The following is a 22,589-nucleotide window of genomic DNA, read 5'->3' on the forward strand; positions in this document are numbered from 1 at the left end:
GCTGCTATCAAAATTGCAAGCAGTTTATTAAAGCAGTTAAACACTGCTTTTACAGGAAAAAAAACATAGGCTTAAGTATTATTCCACATTTTATTTTGTTTCTATCCTTTTTCTCATGAAATTTAGTATGAAGTTATTGCCTCTCATCCCTAGATTAACCTTGTAAAATAAATGGAGTAAGATCCAAAATCACTCAGTGGGATTCTATGGCTAAGGGAAAACTTAAATCTGGGTCTGATCCTAGTCTTACACACACTGTACCACACACTTAGCTTCTTATATGAGGAATAAAACCAGACTACTAAAAATCATTTTCTAGTACTTGACGGACGAAATTTAAAAACAATTGAAGTAACACTTTGCAATATCTTAGTATAGCTATACTGTTTCTCCATATTGCTTGTATCTGCTTTAAGGAGCAACATGTCTCAAGGCACCTTTTGGACTTTAAAAGCAAAATGCTGCATGCCCTCCAGTGTCAACACTTTGATTCAAGTATTTCTGCAAAAAGACAGAGAAAAAAGGCTTCAGCTACACTTCATACATTTTTAGGATTGCAGGGATTCTGCAGTAAAAGGCAGGAATTTGCAAGGGCATTAAGTAAGTTGCAATGCTTTTTAAGGGATGCTGTATAGTTTAATGCTTAGCATGGCTACAGTATCACCCCAGTTGTCTGATTGCATTTCCTTGCCACTTTTTATAGACCTTCCTATTGGCCACTGTATTCCTATAAGCTGAATAAATTATAAAAGGTGAAGTACCCTTCTGTGTTGAGAAGAAACTTATTGAAATATTTCTTTGGTTAATTGCACAGACTATTTTAGCTTCATTCCTAAAAATTGCTATTAATTGTAGATTTAATCTAGCATCTCGTATTACTTTCATATAGCGATAGAATATATATTGCCATATCTATCAAACTATTTTTTTAATGTGAAAGGGTTCTGCAAACCAAGTTTGAAAAATGAGTTGGTTCATAAATCACTTGAAGTGGGAGAGGTCTGGCTCATCCTTTCTGATACAAAATCCATGGGGGGGTCCCACTGTTGATAAATCTGGACCTTAGTGTTGTATGCCAAAATGAACACATTCAATTTAAAGTGCCAATTTATTATATTTGGGAAAGGCAGGATTGGTTTAAGTCAATTTTAAGATTGGCATTGAGACTGAATGTCATTAGTCTTTTTAAGTAGTAGGTCTTCTCCTCCCACCCAGCCTTTATATTGAATCCTTATTTCTGGGGTTATGCCATCTATGAAATATCACATACCGGTAAAAGATTAGAGATTACTGTGGAAGTGGTCTGGCCCAATCATAAATTGATGGCTGGAATCTGATGTACTTCATTTTATAATTGATTCATTTATTGCAAATCTGGTTCTAATGAGAAATCTATCTCAAGCATGCTAGGTAATGTTACAGCATTATCTATTCACCATATGAACTGTATCCTTTTTACAAGTAGAAAATTAAGTCACATTCTGAGAATTATTTTTTTATCTTAACTATCCTAAAGAAAAAGATAAATTGGTGAGATAGATATACCATTACAGTATCACTGTTACTAATTATCGTATTTTTCGGCGTATAAGACACACCTTTTTTTCCTCCATAAGAGGGTGAAAATCTGGGTTAGTCTTATACACTGAATACAGCATTTTTGGCCTCCTGAAACCCAGCCCCGCGTGTCCTGTTTTTCACAAAAACGGGCACACAGGTTTTGGAGGCCTGTAAAGTGGTTCTGGGGGCTGGGGAGGGCAAAAACAAGTATAAAATTGGCCCTTTTCACAAAAATGGGGCTGTTTTAGCCCTCCCAAGCTCCCAGGAGCATTCTGCAGGCCTCCCCCCCCCCCCACGCATTTTTGCCTCCCCAGCCCCCGGGATCATTTTGCAGGCCTCAAAGTCTATTCCATGCCCCCTTTTCACAAAAATGGAGCCGTTTTAGCCCTCCCAAGCCCCCAGGAGCACTCTGCAGGCCTCCCACACCCTCTGCACGCCGTTTTTGCAAAAAACAGGCCCATTTTTTGCCTTCCCCCCCACCACATATTTTTGCCTCTCCAGTCCCCAGGATCACTTTGCAGGCTTCAAAGTCTATCCATGCCCCCTTTTCACAAAAAATGGTGTGTGCAGAGGGTTTGGGAGGCCTGCATAGTGCTTCTGGGGGCTGGGAAGGGCAAAAGCTTTTTAATTTACCTCTTCAAAATTTTGGTGCATCTTATATTCTGAAAAATCCTGAGGAGAAACTTCCTGACAGTTAGAACAATTAATCAGTGGAACAGCTTGCCTCCAGAAGTTGTGAATGCCCCAACACTGGAAGTCTTTAAGAAGATGTTGGATAGCCATTTGTCTGGAACGGTATAGGGTTTCCTGCTAGGCGGGGGGTTGGACTAGAAGACCTCCAAGGTCCCTTCCAACTCTACTATTGTATTGTATTGTATTAAATACGGTATCCCAGGGAAGATTGTGTGGAAAATAGTTTAAAGCTGTTAAATGGCAAGCAAATTATGTATACTGGATGTATGCAACCTGCAGTTCCGGAGCCGCGTGTGGTTCTTTGGGCCTTCTGCTGTGGCTCCCTGTTGAGTGATCCCATCACTGGCTGGCCCTGCTCCTCACCCCTCCCACTCCTTGCCTGGCCTGAGAAGGTAAGGGCAACAGCGGGGGATGGAAAGGCAGCTGGGCTGATTCTCCAGTGCCTCACTTTTGCTGGAGCTTCTTCTGGCCCTTGTTGGTGCTAGATATGCCTCGATCGCTTGGAGAGACACACAACCTGCTTTCTGCCTGAGATACTGGCCCAACCCGGCCGTGATCGATGACAGCTTCGCTAACACAAGGGTTGGGTGAGTGGGAATGGGATCTGGGAGGAGGGGACGGAAAGGGGGACAGGTCTGCAGCACCCAGCCACAGCTTTAAAACTTGCACGAGGGACTGTCACTGCCAGGAGGATGCTTTTCAATGAAAGCTGGCAGCGGCACTGCTCTGCTGGAGGAGTAAAGTTCAGGGCAGCAGGAAAAGAGGGCTGGCTCCATAAACCTCCGCCCTCCTTCAATAGGTCTACCCTCCTCTGGCTGACCCAGATGCAGGAGAGGGTTCCAGCTACGGAGGTACGTCTTTTGCAGGACATTGCAAAGCTTACTGCAGCCGCTCAATTCTCAGCGGATGCTTGATCACACTTGATGCGATCAAGTACACTTCCAGAGCGTTCGCCACATCAGTGGTGTCCAGGAGACTTCTTTGGCTCCGTGGTTGGCAGGTGGATGCCCGATCCAAGTGGAACCTAACTGCAGCAGAGTATTCCGGTGACAAGCTGTTTCCAGCCTCCCTGGATCCGCTTCTGGTGGAGGACAAAAACAAGCGTAAAATCCTTCTACTTCCAAGCGGGCAGAGCAAAGGTCGACGCCCTACCAGAGGAGGCCTGCATATCGGCCCCTAGAGCAGAACTACCAACAGCAACAGAGGTACCCCCTCCTAGGTAGCCTCGACGGGGATAGACAATATTATAGGGACAGAAATCGATACCAACAGCCCAACAAGCAGCCCTTTCGGGGGCTGGGGGTGTCCGTCCCTACTGCAGGAACAAATTATCCGGGCTCGGATCTTCCCATAGACCACTGGGACCTCATCATCTCTGATGAATAGGTCCTTCACACTGTTTTGGGTTACATTTGGAGTTTCGTTCTCACCCGCCTTCTTGTTTCAGGCTTTTCTCCTCTCAGAACCCGGTGAAGCCCGAGATTATGGGCAAGGCCATTCAGCACCTGCTGGATATTCAGGCCGTGGAGCTGGTTCCGGAGGACCAGAGAGATTCTGGTTTCTATTTTAATCTGTTCATTGTTCCAAAGAGTTCAGGGGGTTGGCGAGCCATTCTGGATTTAAAGTTACTAAACCTCTAGACTGGTTTATCAGAAGTTTAAAATGGCTTCCTTAAAGTCTATCCTTGAGGGGATCAGGGTTGGGGATTCCCTGGCCTCCATTGATGTTACGGAGGCCTATCTCCATATCCTGATTGCACCGGACCATAGGAGGTTCCTTAGATTTTCATACGGGGGGGGGGGGGTATCAATACAGGGCCCTTCCCTTTGGACTGGAGCTGGCGGTGGTTGCAGGTCACCTCACATCCATCCCGATCCGAATTCAATATTATCTAGATGATGTCCTCGTACAGGTGCGCAACCCTAGGGCTGCGAAGAAGGACCTTCAGATCACCATCCGGATCTTGGAGTCCTTGGGGTTCTCGGTAAATTTCAAAAAAAGCCATTTAGAGCCCTCTACCAGGTTGCAACACCTGAGAGCGGTCATTGACATGGTGGAGAGTAGGGTGTTCCTATCCCAAGATCGTAGGGACAGTATCTATCAACTGGTTCAGCAGATTCGCAGGGCGCGCTCTGTTCCCATAGTGCTGCTCTTGCGTCTGCTGGGGAAGTGCATCTCTTGCATTGCGATCATTCCGTGGTCTCGGCTTCATTCCAAGGAACTGCAATGGCTGCTGCTTCCGTACCAGAGGGACAGTTCCAGCGACGTGGATGTCTCCTGCCATGGCGAAAGGTGCTCTGTTCAGAGAGCCAGACGGGTTGGTGTTGACGACCAACGCGAGTATTCGGTTGGCTTCATGTCCAAGGAACGCTCCTGGCATCGCCTAGATGTGAGGAGGGCGTTGTGCATCTATCTTAAGCACACCTCTCCCTTCTGGAGGTCGGAGGCGTTCGTGTCCTTCCAGCCTTCCACCCTTGGGGCCAGGGTATCCTAGGCTGGTTATCAAGAGCCTACGAAGCTCGCAGCCTTACAGTGCCAGCTGGCATTATGGCCCACTCCACAAGGAGCGCGGCCACATCAGCAGCCTGGTCAACTCAGGCACCCATAGAGGATATTTGCAGGGCGGCGGCCTGGGCTTCCCCTATGCCTTTCATCAGGCATTATCAGGTGGACGCTTACGCTTCGGCGTAGGCTTCATTCGGTAGGCGAGCTCTGCAGTGTGTGTTGGAACCTCGGGAGGCTCAGGCTTCCGATTCCCTCCCTGGGACATTGAGCATTGGCATGTCCCATCGATGACTCCTCCCACAGGGTCACTTAGGAGACTGTCAGTTGGTTTTACCCGAACTGCATGTCTCTAAGTCCCCGTGGGAGGAGTCACTTCCCACCCTAATTGGGAGCTGACGCAGAGGGCCTGAGCGTCATTGTTTGAGTTTGATCGGTTTGGTTCTAGACTGGTTGTAGTTGTTCTTGTGTTCCGGTGGTTGTTCCTTACCATTCCTTATCAGATTCCTTCTACACTGCTGACCTACGATTAAACTGGAGCCAGGAAGTGAGGCAGAGGGAAGTGGCCTCACTTTAACTTCAGTCTCAAGGCAAATGGGGCTGAGAATATCCATCGATGACTCCTCATGCAGTTCAGGTAAGACCAGTTGACATTTTGAGCTGACTTATACTTAACCATGAAATTTAGCAGTGCATTAAGGATATACGCAACCATTAAGAACTGTATCAGTATATTCACATTACATCTTTGGTTCTGCCTCTTCCTGAGTCTGTATAGCACCCTTGTGGTCCCAGAAAATGGTTGAATGAAAGAGGTGACAACACAATATTAACCATTTGAACTATGCAGAGTGCTCAACAGTAGTATTCCATATTTGGAATATTTGGAATCTTAAATTCTGGAATAGTGGAAACTGTATTGCCAAATATCTGATCAGATTATGATGTCTCAGTAATACCTGCACTGTAAGGAACATTTGCCACAGAGCACCTTAATGAAAGTCTTCGTGATTTTAAATTAGGACTTCACTTCCTATTTACATAGTGTAATATAAAATCTATCAAAAGGTGGTAAACTGCAGGTAGAGATGATAATATTCTCTTTGTTGTCTGAACTTAAATTTTGCTACTTTTCTACTATGAAGAGGGGACTTATCCAAATACTACCTTTTTAATGGCTGATGAAATTTGAGCTATAATTAGGATATTCAGAATCTGCTTGAATCACTTAAAATATTTTTGCAAAATTAACTTACAGCAAGATTTCATTTGGTTTCAAAACCTAAGGGACTTGTTTGGACAAAACTCAGCAGTACTTTTTCATGCAGCTGTTAAATAGGATTGCCAACATGATCACCAATGTCCGATGAGGAATATGGCACAAGAAGAAGATCATTTCATTTAAGATACAGAGAACTTGAAACATGTTGTGGTATTGTATTCATCTCCTGGGTACAGCAGGACATCTGGAAAATTAGGCTATAAAGAAAAAAAAACACTTTAGGAAGAAGAACCATACTCAATTGTCTGAATTTAAAAAGAGCTTCAGAATACTTTGATCAGAATTCAGAAGTTTTTTCAATCTTTATATTCTTGTCTGGTTAATGGAAAACATTGCCTAAATGATTAGAATATTTCTGATCTTTTTCAAAACCTGATTTTTAACATTTTATATAACATACATGAATTGTATGGAAAGATTGGCTTAAATGGACACGTTTAATAGATAATACTTAATGGCTATCTAGTTTACTATCTGGTAGCCGAATTTGTTGGCATTAAGAGCTAGTCAAGATATAGAGAAATCACATGATTCTCCTTGGAAGATTGTATCAGATTTCAACTGGAGGGATCACTTTTTGAACGCAATTTAAAATTGGTGGTAGGAGCAGCATATAAAGATAATTCTATTGTCTATGTCTATGACAATGTAAGATTTCTCTTCAACTCCAAACGGAACAATACTTCATTTAATCTATAGCTCAATCCATTATACCCCAATGGCAAAAAGCTTCAATATATTAGGGTCCAAGACCGGGGGGGGGGGGGGGGAGATTCTATTGGTTCAGGCAAACCAGTAGTTCCGGTAAGCAGCGGAGAGCGAACTGGTTCAGGCCCGGCCGGCCACCCCTGCTCCATATCTGTTTTTATTGGGAAACAGCAAACTGTGCATCTGCGTACAACATGCTCATGTGCGATTGCCGCCACCCCTGCTGTGTAATCAGCTGTTCACCGGAGCAACGGGTAACTGTGCATGAAGCGAACTGGTTGTTACATTGGTAGGATCCCACCCCCGTCCAAGACTATTATGTAGTGTCTTCTAATATCTAAGAAAATGTACCTGATTCATGGCATTTGGCCAGTTTTGTGTTTCAAGGCAGAAACCAGAATGCTTGAAGTACACCTGGCCCTCTTTACCCTTTAGAGTCCCATCCAGGAAATTTCCTGTATAAAATTGAACACCAGGTTGAGTTGTATAAACTTCTATTGTTCGGCCACTAGGAGGATGATAAGCTCTGAAAAAAGACAGTAGATGGTTACTAAGTGATCTTTTCCATATACTTGCAGAAACTCTATTTTTGTCTTTTGATAAAATGTTAAACTATTTAAATGTTAACTGCCTTAATCTAACGTACCTCACAGGGTTTTTGGGGAGATAAAATTGAGGTTACTCCCCCACACACGCCATTTGAGCTTTAGAGAAAGCTGTGCTAATTTAAATAAAAGAAGTCACCCTTTAAAATGTAATCTATGAATCTTATTGCCAGATAAGTGAATATACTATTGCAATCTTAGATTTGTTGCCACAAACATTACCATTTTACATAATTTTAAGGGATCATAAAGTATTTAAGAATTAAATTATTTTCTTCAAAAATACAGCTGTGTCTCTATTCATTTTAAATAAATGATTTGATGGTACTGCTTTATACTGCACTAGTGATACCACACTTGGAATATTTTGTCACATTTTGGTTGCCCCAATACAAAAAAGATGCTGAGATCCTGGCAAGCATAGAGAAGAGCAACAAAGACAATAAAGAGCCTTGAGGCTAAATAGTACAATGAATGATTGAGGGAGCTAGGTATCTAGTCTATCAAAGAGAAGGATTAGCAGGGCCATTACTATCTACCAGTACTTCAGAAGCTGTCACAGAGTAAAGGGGATTGGCTTACTCTCCAAAACACCAGAGGGCAGACAAGAAGTAAAGCTTGTTAAAGAGAGATAGTAGAAGTAAGAAATTTTCTGACAGTCCAAGCAAATAATCAGTGTAATAGCTTGCCTCTTAGAGCTGTGAGTGCTCCAACTCTGGAAGTTTTCAAAAGTAGACTGGACAAATATTTGACTGATGAAAAAAGGCTTCTCCCCTTCAGCAGGGAGTTGGGCTAGAAGACCTCAGGACCCTTTCCAGCCTATGATTTTTATGTTCTATTTAAATAATACAGACAGGCCAAAGTTGCCCTTTATAAAGCAGATATGAATCTCATCATACACAAACAGAATCAAATGAGTGTTAATCTTCCAAGATCAGCCGAGAGCCTTATTTACATTATCCTTACAATTTTGTGAAAATACGAGCAAAATCCTGACTCACTTTAAAAATGCTTTAACACATTCCGAATCATTGCGATCAAAAGAACGGAAATAAGAATGAACACGTAGTACCTGTTTCCCACAGGTCCTGTGTACCTGTTTTTTTTTTTTTTTCAAATCCTTGAAAAAAAAATCCACATTCTAAGGGGAAATGAAGAAGATTCCTCAGTAGGAGGACGAGTAGTAACGCTACCTAGCAGGGAGATTGCGCGCTCTTGGACTGAACTCTTCAAGGATGGCAAACCTGGAGTTGTCCCCGCTGCCTTCCCCGGTGAAAGGGGGGCGTCTTCCCGCAGTTAAGGCTGGAGGCATGAGAGTTTCTAAGAAGCTAGAAAATGCACCAGATGAAAGAAGTTCTAAATTGCCTGGAAAAGAGAAGGCCAGCTGTGCTCCAGTCATAAAAGTACAGAGCATAAATACCTTACTGACAGACACCTTTCAGAAATTGAGGCATACATTTCCAGCTGCCGCAGCACAAAAAACACATGAAAAACCACTACCTACTCTGGAAAAAATTGTATTGACCAAACGAATGTGCATTATTCAGCAGCCACGGAAATGTTAAACATGTAGTATAAAATATTCATATATTTGACAGACTTGCACTTAACAAAAACACCAGTTAGCTAAGCAAACAGTAAATAGACCAAATCAATCAGCATTTTGGTTTTTTTTTTTCTTTCACAATAAAAACTGTATATTCAAAAAAAAAGAAGATTCCTCAGTAGAACTGCTGTGTTTTGTATGTAAAGGGTGGGGGTGGGGAAGTGCCTCAAAGTATAAAAGCCTTGCATAACACATCTTGGCACACTTCTTAAAACAGAGGCTTCTTTTCCTGAGGTTTATGTGGTTCAATAGCAGGAAAAGTGCATTTGGTTTAAGGAATTCAGGCTGGATTCACATGCAACCTCCAAGTTACCTTTCGCCCTTGAAATAAGCCGTGCAGCTTTCTATTGCTTTGCTATGTTACAGTACATTTGCAGCATTCTCTGCCCATCCAACAGAAGCAAATTATGTTGTACTATGACAGCGTTATCGCTGTGATGCTAATTTCAATGTGGACCAGAATAATATCAGACTCAGCTCTTGATACATTTAACATCTGGTTCAAATTACTCATCACATAGTCATTGTGGTAGTGATTGTAGCAAATATAGGATTTATGATTTTGCTCAGCTGAAGTTTTTGATGCTACTTGTTAACTGTTATTTTCTGTGCTGCTATATTCTTACGAAGGATGAAAAGCAGATAAAAAGTAAAATATGTATAAAAATGTGGAAAAGAAAACCTAAGGCTATGGTTTCCAATGGTAGTTTTAAGTATCCGTCTCATTATACTGGCCTTAGCAATAAATTCCAAAGAAAGTCGTAGATCTCAATGAAACTCAAAGAACATCTTTGATGAACCTCCATGACATTTAAAATATGAAAATACCTTTTATTACAGATTATATTCCAAAATTGACTTCTATCAGATAAAAAATTATTCTAACTTCTCTGATAACCAACCTCCTTGTTAGCTTTCTGACAGTAAAATTAATCCTCTTGACTATTTTGCTGTATTGTTGTCTTCCTTTTTTTTCCTTTGGAGGTGGTGACTCTAATTTTAATGAATATAAATTGGCATTTAATGGTATATATATGTTTTATGAAAAACAGTATATATTAATAATGTGAATCAATCAAAAAAGAAAAGCACAAAGCAAAGTTAGAGTGAAAATTTCACAACTATCACATATAGAAAATAAATGAATTAAACCAAATGTTTACCTGGCACAGAAATGTGGTTCTTTTCTCTGGACCAAGCAAAAGTTGTGATCAAATCCATTCAGCTGAAACTTCTGCAAATGTGTCCCAAGTCCTTTAGGCTTTCGCAGGTCAAATGGAGTATCCTGCACTGGCGAGATATTTCCTGATTGACGAGAGGAGAACAAGTCAAAAGAGAAGTGAAGATATGAAGGAACAGATGTAGCGTGAAATATTCAGGAGTATAATTATGATTATAAAAACATGAAAGGACATGAAACATAAAAATATAGTGACTGTTGGCTTTTCACAGATGCTATTGTTAAGACAATAGTCCCTGCACTAAATACACTAATATGCACTGTGATTTTAAAAAAACATTAAGCTTCCTAAAAATTATTTTCAGCAAGTACTTCCATATCACCGTTTTCATTCATTCCACCTTTCAATCCCTAAACTACTCCCAAAATAGTTTGATATCAATCTTCAGTTCTTTTTATTTCTGCCAGCCTCAGAGAGCCAGTTTGATCTAGTCTAGTGGTTAAGGCAGCAGGCTAGAAACCAGGATTCTATTCTGCCTTAAACATGAAAGTCAGTTGGGTGACTTTAGGCCAGTCACTCTTTCTCAGCCCAACCTACCTCACAGGGTTGTTGTGGAAAAAATAGGATAAGAGAGTAGTAGTATGTATATTGAGTTATTTATAAAAGTAATAAAGGCAGCATATAAATAAATATCACTGAGAACAGGCAGGAGTTATCTTGAGCCAATTATAGATCAAGGTAGCCAATAAAATTGCCTGCTTTCCTTAAACATACTTCAGGTGGAACAGATATTGAGTTATGGCTTGCTTCATTTAAGAGACATGAAGCAGGTGCAAAGCCCATATGGAAATAAACTATACATAAATGTCCACATTGTAAAAATGAGCTTTGTTCATTTTACAAAAATCTTGGTTCAACCCTTAAAACAAGTTCATGTCAGAGGAATGAGAAGCCCTGATCCACACGCAGCACAAAACAGCTACCTCTTGAAATCTGAAAAGTATAGGTACTACAAATGCATCTAAACCTTGGTCTCTAGAACAATATACTCAAAGGCATGAGTGGTGTACCAATAAAAAATCAGTAATGCCATTTTTTCCCATTAAAAGATTTTAAATAGGCCTGAGATCCCAGAGACCCATTGCAAATCATGTTCACTGGCATACAGGCACCATAATTTATACTGGCATAAGACAAGTTTCTACGTTCAATATGATTCTAAGAACAATTGTCAACTATATTGTCCATTGTGGTCTTTCAAAACACCATTGCACTTGTTGTCAGGTTTACTTTTATAATGAACTGAATTGCTAGCATAGCATTCCCAACCTGATACCCCTATGTTAGATAATCCTCCCCATTGGGCTTCAAAGGAGTTAGTTTCCTTAATGTACATTATGTGGGGAAACAGAGACAACCAGCAGTCATTCTGAGTATTAAAGATATAGAAACGGCATTTGAAAAACTGTAAGAGGTGACAACAGTTTATGGTATTTGTTTTGAAAAGGGAAACTACTGAATTTCCCTATAATTCCAGTTTGGTGTAATGTATAACCTGTTAGCTGGTAATTTGGAAACAGGATCTTAAATTTATAACAAGCCCAGTATTTTTCACCCTAGAACACAGTTTCACCTTCAAAGACACTCAGATTAACCAACCTGTTGGAGTCAGTTTTTCATCCAGTGGCAAGTAACAATCTGCCTCTATGGTAAATTCATGGTCATAGATATTAGATGAGCCCTGAATTATGAAAAAAAAATATAATACTAGATAAAAAGATAATAATATATTGGTTTTGTTCTGACATGGATCTCATTTTTAATATATGTTTTATTATGAAGTTTGTTACATCGGTAAAATCTGATACAATCCAAACTTTAAAAAATAGAAAAAGGGGGGAAAGAATAAAATGAAGAAAAATAAATACGTTACTTTCAACCTTCAACACAGAAGTATAGAAAGATTTAGTAACTTCATCCCCTATAACAGTGCTTCCCAAGCTTTTTCTTTCATTACCCAAACTTGGAGGACCAATCATATGTCCCTTCCTTCAGCACCATAACAACTTAAAATGGTTGCTGAATGGCCACAATTGGGGACCATTTTTATTATAAAAATAATATAATTGCTATTTATGTCATTAAAGCAAATTACCATTGATAATTTCATCTTTTTTAATCTGAATAGGAATTTGTCGGGAGAGTTTTAAATATATTTTTGTACACATTGCAATATTTAACACAATTTACATGTATAGTTTTCAAATTTGCCTCACAACCAAATTCAAAATGTTCCAAAATGTAAAATTGAAAATGTTGGATTTTGTCCAACTTGGGATGTTTTTCCCCCAAAAAATAGATTTTCCAAAGGATCTATTCTCATGATTTAAGATCAATAGATGCTACAACTCCTTTGGTTACTGTAGTACAGGGGCGTCAAACACACAGCCCAGAGGCCAGATACAGCCCATACAGCCCACGCCCCTCTGGCTCTGCAAGGGCAAAAACAATTCCGATATGTCATGATACGGCCCACAATGCAATTGGGTTTGACTGACATCTGATTGCACCCTGCTGTAGTAGATTTCAGCAGAGACATGAAAAATAACACTATATAGAGAAGGGCTTCAGCAGTTAAAAGAAATGTAGGATCTGTTTCTTTTGTACTTGCCAATGTCAGTGATGGTTATGAAACTCACTTACCTGACCTCCAAGATTGAAGTAAGCGTGGTTTGTTAGATTGACTGGTGTAGTCTTACTAGTTTGAGCTCTGTAATTAATTGTTAACTCCCTGTCCTTGAGTGTATATGATATCCACACTTTCAGCTCACCAGGATATCCCTCTTCACCATCTGGACTTATTCTGAAAAAGCGGACACCATCTGGCAGGATTTCAGGCAACCAGATAGCCTAAAATACAATTTGATGAGCTTAAAAAATAAATAAATCTACTTTGACTGGCTCAGTTTTCAAATACTGCCCAAATGTGTTCAGACCTCTCAAATTTCCAATCAGCAAGAAATTATACGTAATTGAAGGCATCACACTAGGAAAAGCTCTGGTATCTGTACAGACACCTGAAAGAGATTACTTATTCTAAATATAGGCCCTGAGATTTATACTCAATTGTTTTCTACTCAAACAATGAAATAATCTCTAATAGATGAAGTCTTCTCCCATCAGAGGGAAGATTCTGAGCCAATGGACAAACCCATTTGGTGAAGAAGGCAATTTTCTAAACATAAACTTTTAAAGCAAGGTAGAACATAAAGAAGTCTACAAACATTGAGAAATGCATAGCCTTTAAACGTATTAAATTATAAAAGATAAAGATAATTTAATGTATTTTAATTAATATGTGTTTTAATATAATACAGTAGTGGCCTACATTTGATTCAACTAGGAATTAACAGGATAACTAAAGGTAAATGAATTTCAAAATGTTAGCAATGTTTGTTTTTAGTAACAAAATAAAACAGTATCAATTATATTACCAGATATAAAGTATATAGAGAAAAATACATGAGCTGGAGCAGTTAGTCATACAACTAATGAGAAGGGGGTAATAATAGACCTATTCTTAAGTAGTGCTCAAGATTTAGAACATAAAACATAGAGTGATAGGATTATGAGAGAAATATATGTACTCAAAACATACTGGAAAGTGACTATAATGAAATAAAATTCACCTTTAGAGAAGCAATAACCTAAAAAACATAATCATATTTGACTTCAAAATTTAGAAGGCTGATAAAACGGAAACCCAAAGAGAAAACCTAATGTATTCATAAATTTAGGAAAATGGCCCCATAATGAGACTGCATGATAGAGTATCACAATAAAGAAAGCTATGAGGCCCAAGGAAAAAAAAATGATTTAAGAATCATTTTTTTCTTGGGCCTCATAGCTTTCTTTACTTTTCTTCATTAGAATTGGTCTTTCACTTCTTAAAGTGAAAGACCCGTCCTAATGAAAAAACAAATGAGTATAAACTCTGGCAAAAGCAATACAAATGAAGTTCAGCTGTTCTCAGGAAGGGTACTAGATGAATTGAAGATATAGTGGTGACAAGAGAATGGCTTACTAACAAACTGAATATCAACAACTCACCAGACCATGTTGTCATCCATCCAAGGGTTATTAAGTTGCTTAAAACTGAGACTGTGGACCTGCTAAGTAATATAGGCAACCTGTTTCTATATTTTTGGAAGAGTGATCTAGGGAATTACAGGCATGTCAGCTTAAGATCTATTCTGGAGGAAATAGTGGACACTGCTAGATAAAATTACCAAACATTTGAAGACACAGGCCTTGCTCAAGGATACACAACATGGTTTCACTAAGGTAAGTCCCTGTCTAATTAATCTATTAGAGGGCTTTTTTGAGGATGTTACTAAACATACTGTATATGCAAGAATAAGCCAGTTGACATCATCTCCTAAGGATTTTCAAAAAAGAAAATCTCCTTAGATTTTCAACTACCCAGTCACTTATGGTGATATGGGTGATGTATAAAACAATGAAATAAATAAATAGGCCTTTCATAAAGTCCATTATCAAAGATGTCTCAATGAACATAAGAACTATGGAACAAAAGGAAAGGGATAAGCAACTGGCCAAACAAATAGAAGTGTAAAATAGGAGTAAATGGGGATATTGGGACTCCACCCCCACAAATAGCTACTGCTCTTGGCAAGAGTCTAAGAACAAACATAATCCCTTGCTATTCAAACATAAGGGGAGAGAAGTTGCTTTCTCTCAGATCTTCAACTCACTGGCCATCATAGACTCCCTTACTAGACATGGAAGGGTTTAGATACGTATCAATTTTGTGTGAATTTTGATCGAAAAGATTTGTACGAACTTGCATTACTAGAGTTGCCTGTATACACTGTATCTGGCACCATTACCTAACAAAATAAGATCCACCTTGATTATTCCACACAATGAAGAGAAAAAAAATCCAGAATAATACGATCTGTCTAATTTATCATTAACTATTCACTAGCAGATCTACCTTGTCAAACCCTTTGACTCCTCCATGCAAACTGTTGGAGCCATCATTGATGGCCAGTTGGTATTCATGCCCTTCCACTGTAAATTTCCCTTTGGCAATTCTGTTAGCAACCCGTCCAATGGTAGCTCCAAAATAAGGATGCTTGCTGAGGTAGCCTAAGAAAGAGAATAAAAGAGAGCAACAGGATCAGGGGTGAAATTCAGCAAGTTCTGATAGGTTCTGAAAAATCGGTAGTGGAAATTTTGAGTAGTTCGGAAAACCAGTAAATACCACCTCTGGCTGGCCCCAAAGTGGGAGGGGATGTAGATTTTGTAGTATCCTTCCCCTGCCACGCCCACCAAGTCACGCCCACAGAACCGGTAGTAAAAGAAATTGAATTTCACCACTGAACAGGATAATATACATTTTAGAATTTAGTGTAAAGCTAGTGAGATTTAAAAGCCTGCTGAGAGTATTCTTTCTTTTGTGTGTAACCCAATAAATCCTAATTGAGCAATATTTTATGAAAGAACGGATTCATTTATTAAGATTTCTTTGTTTATTTCAAACGTACTCTGTGTACATTTGAAATGTAGTAGTGTGGGAGTGAAGGGCATGCCTTGGTATGCCCATGTAACACCTCTGCTTCCTTAACTGCACTGCTTGCCAGTTTTCTTCCAGGTACATGATGCCCGGTTACTTGAGGGATTGTCCCATCTCCCATAGTGTCTGCACAACCATTTTAGTCTAGCAGGTTTGGCACACTTTGGGTTCTACTGATTAAAAAATGCCATCTATCATCTTCTCTGTAATATCAATGCCTGGCCTCAACCAAAAATGGATAGGAATCAGGGGAGATGATGATGATGATAACATTTTTTTTACCAGTCTCAGACTGAATCAAATTGGAGATTAAGAACACCATCTTTTTGTGATAAGCTGTTTTGTGAAACCGTATCAAAACAGAACTAAAAATGATAAAAGTTAAACAATCTTTACAAGCTTAACATTAAGCATTTGAAATCTTCTCTTTGAAAATGTCCTTTTATGTATTAATTATAAATAATGCTAGGATAATTTTAAGAACAATAATGAGCCCTTTTTCTGCATTAAACTCACTTCGGAGTATAATAAACATGTTAGGGAACAACAATATATTTGTTAATCATTGTGAAAGAATGAAGCTGTCTCTCTTGCAATAGAAAACCACATTTGCTACCAGTCATTGCAAAAGAAAGATTATCAAAATACAATTATGTTTCTAGTAGTGTAGTTATGTTAATCTGGTTCAGGAAAAACAATCTATTTGAGTCTTAAAGGCTAACTACATAATTCTGGGATGTTTTTATGGACTACTTCCATCAGATATCATTAATGAAGCTTATTATCATAAATGTTTCATTCCTCATGGTCCACAAAAAATAGTTACCTTGGTATTTAGCTTCTTATGGACTTAGTCACACTAAAGCCCCCAACAGCAATTAGCCAAAATATGTTTCAGGCTCTGTTTTACTAGGCTATGAAATATTCCTATCTCCAACACGCAATATGGGAACTGCTGATTGATAACCACATACTTCAGGATGGGCAGAATGCCCACAGTTGTCCAAGTGTATTGGGCTATAATTTCCATGATACCCAAACAGTGTGAATGCAATTGACTGTGGTGGATGGGGTCAATGGGGGTTGAAGTCAATATAATTGGAAATAATTGGTTTGGAAATGACTGTCACATTTCTGCAACCTTTGAATTGATTTCCTTCTCTAATTTTCAAGCTTAGATGGATAGTTAACCAAAGGCAAACAGCAATCTATCTGCTAAAGATATCAGCCTTTTTATCTTCCTGTGAAAAGGAAACACTCTTCTAAAAATTACTATAGTTTAGTTAATTAAAAGAGCTGGACTGCACCAATTTGTGAACTGAACTCATCCATAGGGAAGTTGTTGACTAACTCAGGTCTTTTGCAGATTGTTCTCCCCATATACTTCAAGTCTTTGTAGTAAATAAATGTGATAATATATATTGTGGTCTTACCACCTGTTGTAGATGGGACTTCAACCTTCAACCAAACTTCAAGGTTTACTTGTCACAACTATTTGAAATAGGGGTAATTGACACTGTAAGCTTGCAGGAACCAAAATGTAAAACTAGTGGCTGGCTTTGATTTCACATATCAATTTCCTCAAATATTGAATTGAATACTATATTTGGCCAAGTGTGATTAGATACACTAGGAATTTGTCTCAGGTGCAGAAGCTCTGTGTACATGTAAAGCAGTAGAATAATGACAACAACAAAACAATATAATAATAATAATAATAATAATAATAATAATAATAATAATAATAATAATAATAATAATAATAATAATAATAATAATAATAATAATAAACACGTGGTGATATTGATAGACTATACCTACCCCGAAAATCAGGTGGCAGAGGATTATTACAAGTGAAGCAAATAGTTGAAGAAGAAAAACATGCACTGGCTGATTATTTAAAAGAAAGTCAAGAACATCTATTAATCGAAGTAAAGAACAAAAATCTATTGAAGGCCCAACAGACGAAACAAGAATACAGAAAAGATATGATAAAATTAAGAATGGAGAGGTGGCAGAACAAAGCATTGCATGGCCAATTTCTGGAAAACATAAAAGATAAAGTGGACAGTGAAAAAACTTGGTTATGGTTAACAGCAGGTACATTAAAGAAAGAAACAGAGTCACTAATCCTGGCCGCGCAAGAACAAGCTATCCGCACAAATGCCATTAAGGCCAAAATCGAAAAATCCTCTGATGATGCCAAATGTAGACTTTGCAAAGAGGCTGATGAAACTGTTGACCACATACTCAGCTGCTGTAAAAAAATCGTGCAGACTGACTATAAAATGCGGCACAATTCAGTGGCACAAATGATCTACTGGAATTTGTGCAAAAATTATAATATTAAAACAGCAACAAACTGGTGGGAACATAAGCCTGAAAAAGTCGTCGAGGGTCAGATGGTCAAGATCTTGTGGGATTTTCACATACAAACGGATAAAATACTGGCGCATAGTACACCAGACATCACACTGGTTGAGAAAAATAAGGTTACAATCATAGACATCACAATACCAGGTGATAGCAGGGTCGCCGAGAATGAATATGAAAAAATCGCAAAATACCAGGACTTAAAAATCGAAATCCAACGATTATTGCACAAACCAGCAGTGGTAATTCCAGTGGTAATCGGCACCCTGGGTGCTATTCCAAAAGCACTGGAATTACATTTAAAACAGTTAAAAATTGACAAAATCACTATCAGTCAAATGCAAAAGCCGCACTGCTTGGATCCGCACACATATTACGAACATACGTTACGATGTCCTAGGCCCCTGGGTGGGGCCCGACTAGTAATTAATGCCAAATCTGGCGAAACAACTGGCCGCTGTGATACCCTTCTGTTGATGCAATAATAATAATAATAATAAGAAGAAGAAGAAGAAGAAGAAGAAGAGGAGGAGGAGGAGGAGGGGGAGGAGGAGGAGGATAAATAATAATGCTACAGCCATACTACTTGGGTAAATACATATAAGACACTACAGTGAGAATTAGGTATTCAGCAGAAAGATAGTCTGAGGGAAAAACCCGTCCCTGTGTCTAAATGTCTATGGAGATTCTCAGTAGTCCAGATCATAGTGGTCCCAAAGATGCTTTTTCAAAAGGAACTGAAGAAGCTTCTTGGGTGAGAAGCAATATGTCTTCAAATAAAAACAAAGAAAGTACAGTTGCCTTTTGAAAAAGCACCTTTGGGACATCTACTTGTTTTGCCCTGCAGTGCCCTGTAGCACCATCCAAGAGGAGTTGAATCAGTTTATGTCCAAGATATGAGGAGTCTGGACATATTTCTTTCAGACCTCCTTCTGACCTGTGCAATATACAGGTGTTCTATGCTTGAAATTATTCTTTCTGCAGTCTTAACTATCTGTTGGAGTCTGTGCCATATGGCAACTACTCTGAATTAATGTGGCATTCACTGCCTCAGATAAGCCTACAAAAATTGTTAAAGGCCGATGCATATCAAAGAGACAAGCAGCAGTGGCACACTTCTACTATTCTTAATCTACTATTAATATTATCTGGTTGTCTGAATGTGGCTTAATAGAGAAGCTTAATAGAGAAGAAAGAGGTTTGTAAGGGGAAGTATTCTATTTCTCAATTATGTTACTACATGCTTATGAAACCAAGCACAAAGAAACCACAGCAATATGTTCCTTAAATTTGTGAAGTCAAGCATTTCAAAACAAGACCTTCAGTGCTTGTTACTCATCTGTGAAGAACAGTTTGGGGGCTGGTTCCTTCCATAAATGAAAACAAACTCAATTAGGCAGCTACTTGGGAAACACCTTCAATGATTTGAATGCAACGGGAATGAAATGTAACTGAATTGCTTAATTCCTCTTTCAACTTTGACTCATATCTAGTATTCAGGCACACTTGACTCCATTTTATGAATTCCCTTCCCCTGCATAAAAATACCTTTGATTGCATCTACTGCAATATATATCTAGTAACCCAAGACTGCAGATTCTCCCTATGCCTCCAGTGATAGATGGGACTTTCTCTTGGAAATCAGGTCTCAGGTCACTGTTTCTACCAAAACTGCTAAAATTTGTGTGGTAGGCCTCCTCTTGGTTTAGGGCAGGTGTCCCCAAACTTGGCAACTTTAAGACTTGTGGACTTCAACTCCCAGAATTCTCCAGTCAGCATACCTGGCTGGAGAATTCTGGGAGTTGAAGTCCACACGTCTTAAAGTTGCCAAGTTTGAAGACCTCTGGTTTAGGGAGAACCTCAAAAAAGCACAGTAACGATGTAACTGAAAGCAGATTAGAATTCCCCTTTGTAATAATCTTACAAAGTTCAACCAAACCCACCTTCCAAATGATCAAAGCCTAGAACAATGTCTGAAAACTTTCCGTCTCTGTCTTTAGTCTTCAAGGAGGTGATTATGCAGCCTAAGGATATGATTTCCACTCTGACCGTGTCGGATGCGAGCAGGAATTTTTCCACGGTTCCTCCGCCAAGAGGCAATTCACCAAAGGTTTCTTTCTTCACCTCAAGCATTGTTTCTTCCTCTTTGCGCTAGATGTCGGTCAGCAGCCAGTACCGGCAAGGGGAAATGAGACGGACGTGGGGCAAACGGATTTCCTCCGCAATCAATTGTCCATCAGCTGATGTGGAGAGGCACGAAAACTCGCTTTCTTAGTCTTGCAGCCGACTGTGATGCCTGCAGAAGCAAGTTTTCTGAAGGCTGCGAAACTATGTTCCAAGGAGGTTTCTACAGAATTCCACAACCTACGCTCCGTTGCTTAGTGCAATTTCACTTAATGCCCCGAGACTTCCCCCAGAGTAAACAGGAAGAGAACAATCCGAACACCACGTTTCCTCGGTCCCTTTGTTTCCAGCAAAACCAGTTCACAACCCTCTCCTAACACGTCTGCGATGCAAAATATAGAATCCGAAAACTTCTACGTACGCATTCGCAGAGGTGAGAATTTAACTACAAGGTGAAGAGCGGAAAAACCGAGAGAATATCGCGATAAAAATTGAAGCATTGCAAGATGGAACTCGTAGTTCTCTTCGGATTGATTGCTACATTGAAGCCCGGCCTATTCAGACGAAAAAAGTGGCATTTTGAAAGTAGAACAAAATAGTTATGCGCGTTTAGAAGGATATCGATCACGCAGCAGTTGTTGAGTGCGAAATTATACATTTTTTTTAATTATAGGGTTTTTATGTTTGGGATGCATTTATCGGGAATGAAAGGGCTATTTTAATTTTTTGAATTCCAAAAAATTCAAACAGCTCTTCTGTCTGGTGTCCGGACATTCCGGATCTTCAACCAATATTTGCACTCATTCAATCATATGATCAAGGAGGAGAAAACTAAGAAAACACAAACGTGGTGATGATAAAGAAGATATGTTAAGGTATTAAGTCTGTATCAATTCTTAGCTATATAAAGTAGGTAAATTTTCTGTATTTATTTATTTATAAATAAATAAAATGAATATGCTTTGTGATAAAATGATCATCTGACCCAAACAGCAGTCGAAGGGTCTTGATTACAACTGTCTATTTTAAATACAGTATATAAAAATTTGGATTTGACTCACTAAATTGACGTCATTTTCATTGCTTTTCTAGACAATTCCATGTCTAGCTGTAAGAGCAAAGTACAGATCCATTAAAAATAAAAAAAATCAAGCAAAACTAAAACAACAAAAATAAAATAGAGATAACAACTACTACTTTTTAGTCTCTTATGCTTCAGAAATGAAAAGATTAAATTCACAGTCAAAACATAGCATTGCTATAGCTGCCATGCCAGGCTGCAGTCAAGGGGGAAACCCAATTGGTTTGATACCTTGTAGGAAGTTAGCATAGAAAAATGAAATATCCTGGGAAATATTGAAAAGGCAGAATATTATATTTCCCTGGATCAGAAATGGAGAAACATATTTTTAGGCAGAAAACAGACTCACACTTAATAGCCCCCACTTTTCTTAATGGCCCATTAAAATGCCTGAGCCAGTCTATTCTACATAACAAATAGTTCCCCCTTCAGCTCCAGGGGATGAGATTAAGACATGATAGTATTAGTCCTTTACCCAACTCACCACATGGCATCTGGGAACTCAACCAAACTTGGGACTCAAAACACAACCTAGAGAGTTGCCCCTGCATAGCCCCATGGGAATCTGACAACCAATCAGAATACATTTCTTACACAAGAACAGGAAACAGAGAGGGGGGGAGCAGAGTATAAAAAACCCAGTAAGTCCCCTTTTTCTCTCTCTTTCCTTCTTCACCCAACATCTTGAAGCATGTGATCACCTTTTCTGTTCAGGACCTCAAACCACGTGGTCCTGACCACCATTAAACCATCTTTCCAAGCAGCCTCCATTTTTCCCGTGTCTTTTTCCCTACTTGGAACTGAACCCAGGACATTTCTTCTAACAGCCTAAACTAGAACTCACATTCTTCCAGTTTCTAGCCTTACAAACCAGGTCTCCTACCTGCTTATTACAGAAAGGAAAGTTCTGGGAATTAAGCCAGGCCTTCTATGGAGATGCAGCCATCAGGCTTGGTTCTTCCTATGTACAAACTGAAATGTTTGTATACCATTTGTAAATCACACAAGCGGAGATGCATATTTGTCTCTTGAAGATTTGCTCATTTTGCCACATATTTACCTTTACTATGAAATCAAGTATAGCATATCTAATGAAATGAGAGGGGAGAAGAGAGATATCTGTGTGTCAATGGATATGAAATCTCTCCCAAAACTACTTCAGCTCTCTTAAAAATAAGTGCCTATTTCTATTCATATATGACATTTGTTATACAAAAAGGAATGCAGAAGATAAAGATCTTTTTCAAATTCTCCTTGCTGCATAGTAACAGAGAT

At 39.1% G+C, this 22,589-nt stretch overlaps 2 protein-coding genes across 2 annotated transcripts; one reads left to right on the top strand and one right to left on the bottom strand.

Moving 5' to 3' along the window:
- Positions 1-2: 2 nt before the first annotated feature.
- Positions 3-20,700, bottom strand: GALM (galactose mutarotase). The gene is made up of 7 exons (XM_081945298.1): positions 20,053-20,700; positions 15,155-15,309; positions 12,841-13,047; positions 11,797-11,878; positions 10,120-10,261; positions 7,097-7,271; positions 3-6,234 (listed from the first exon to the last, which is right to left on the bottom strand). Exons 1-7 carry the CDS (start codon positions 20,240-20,242, stop codon positions 6,157-6,159), a joined length of 1,029 nt encoding a protein of 342 aa, XP_081801424.1. The 5' UTR covers positions 20,243-20,700; the 3' UTR covers positions 3-6,156.
- On the top strand, positions 8,530-9,003 carry LOC309388194 (death-associated protein-like 1). Its single transcript, XM_081945304.1, has one exon. The coding sequence runs from the start codon at positions 8,586-8,588 to the stop codon at positions 8,913-8,915; it is 330 nt and encodes a 109-aa protein (XP_081801430.1). The 5' UTR covers positions 8,530-8,585; the 3' UTR covers positions 8,916-9,003.
- Positions 20,701-22,589: the final 1,889 nt, after the last annotated feature.

Source organism: Natrix helvetica, assembly GCF_964273705.1.
Source record: "Natrix helvetica genome assembly, chromosome: 2".
Lineage (NCBI taxonomy): Eukaryota > Metazoa > Chordata > Lepidosauria > Squamata > Natricidae > Natrix > Natrix helvetica.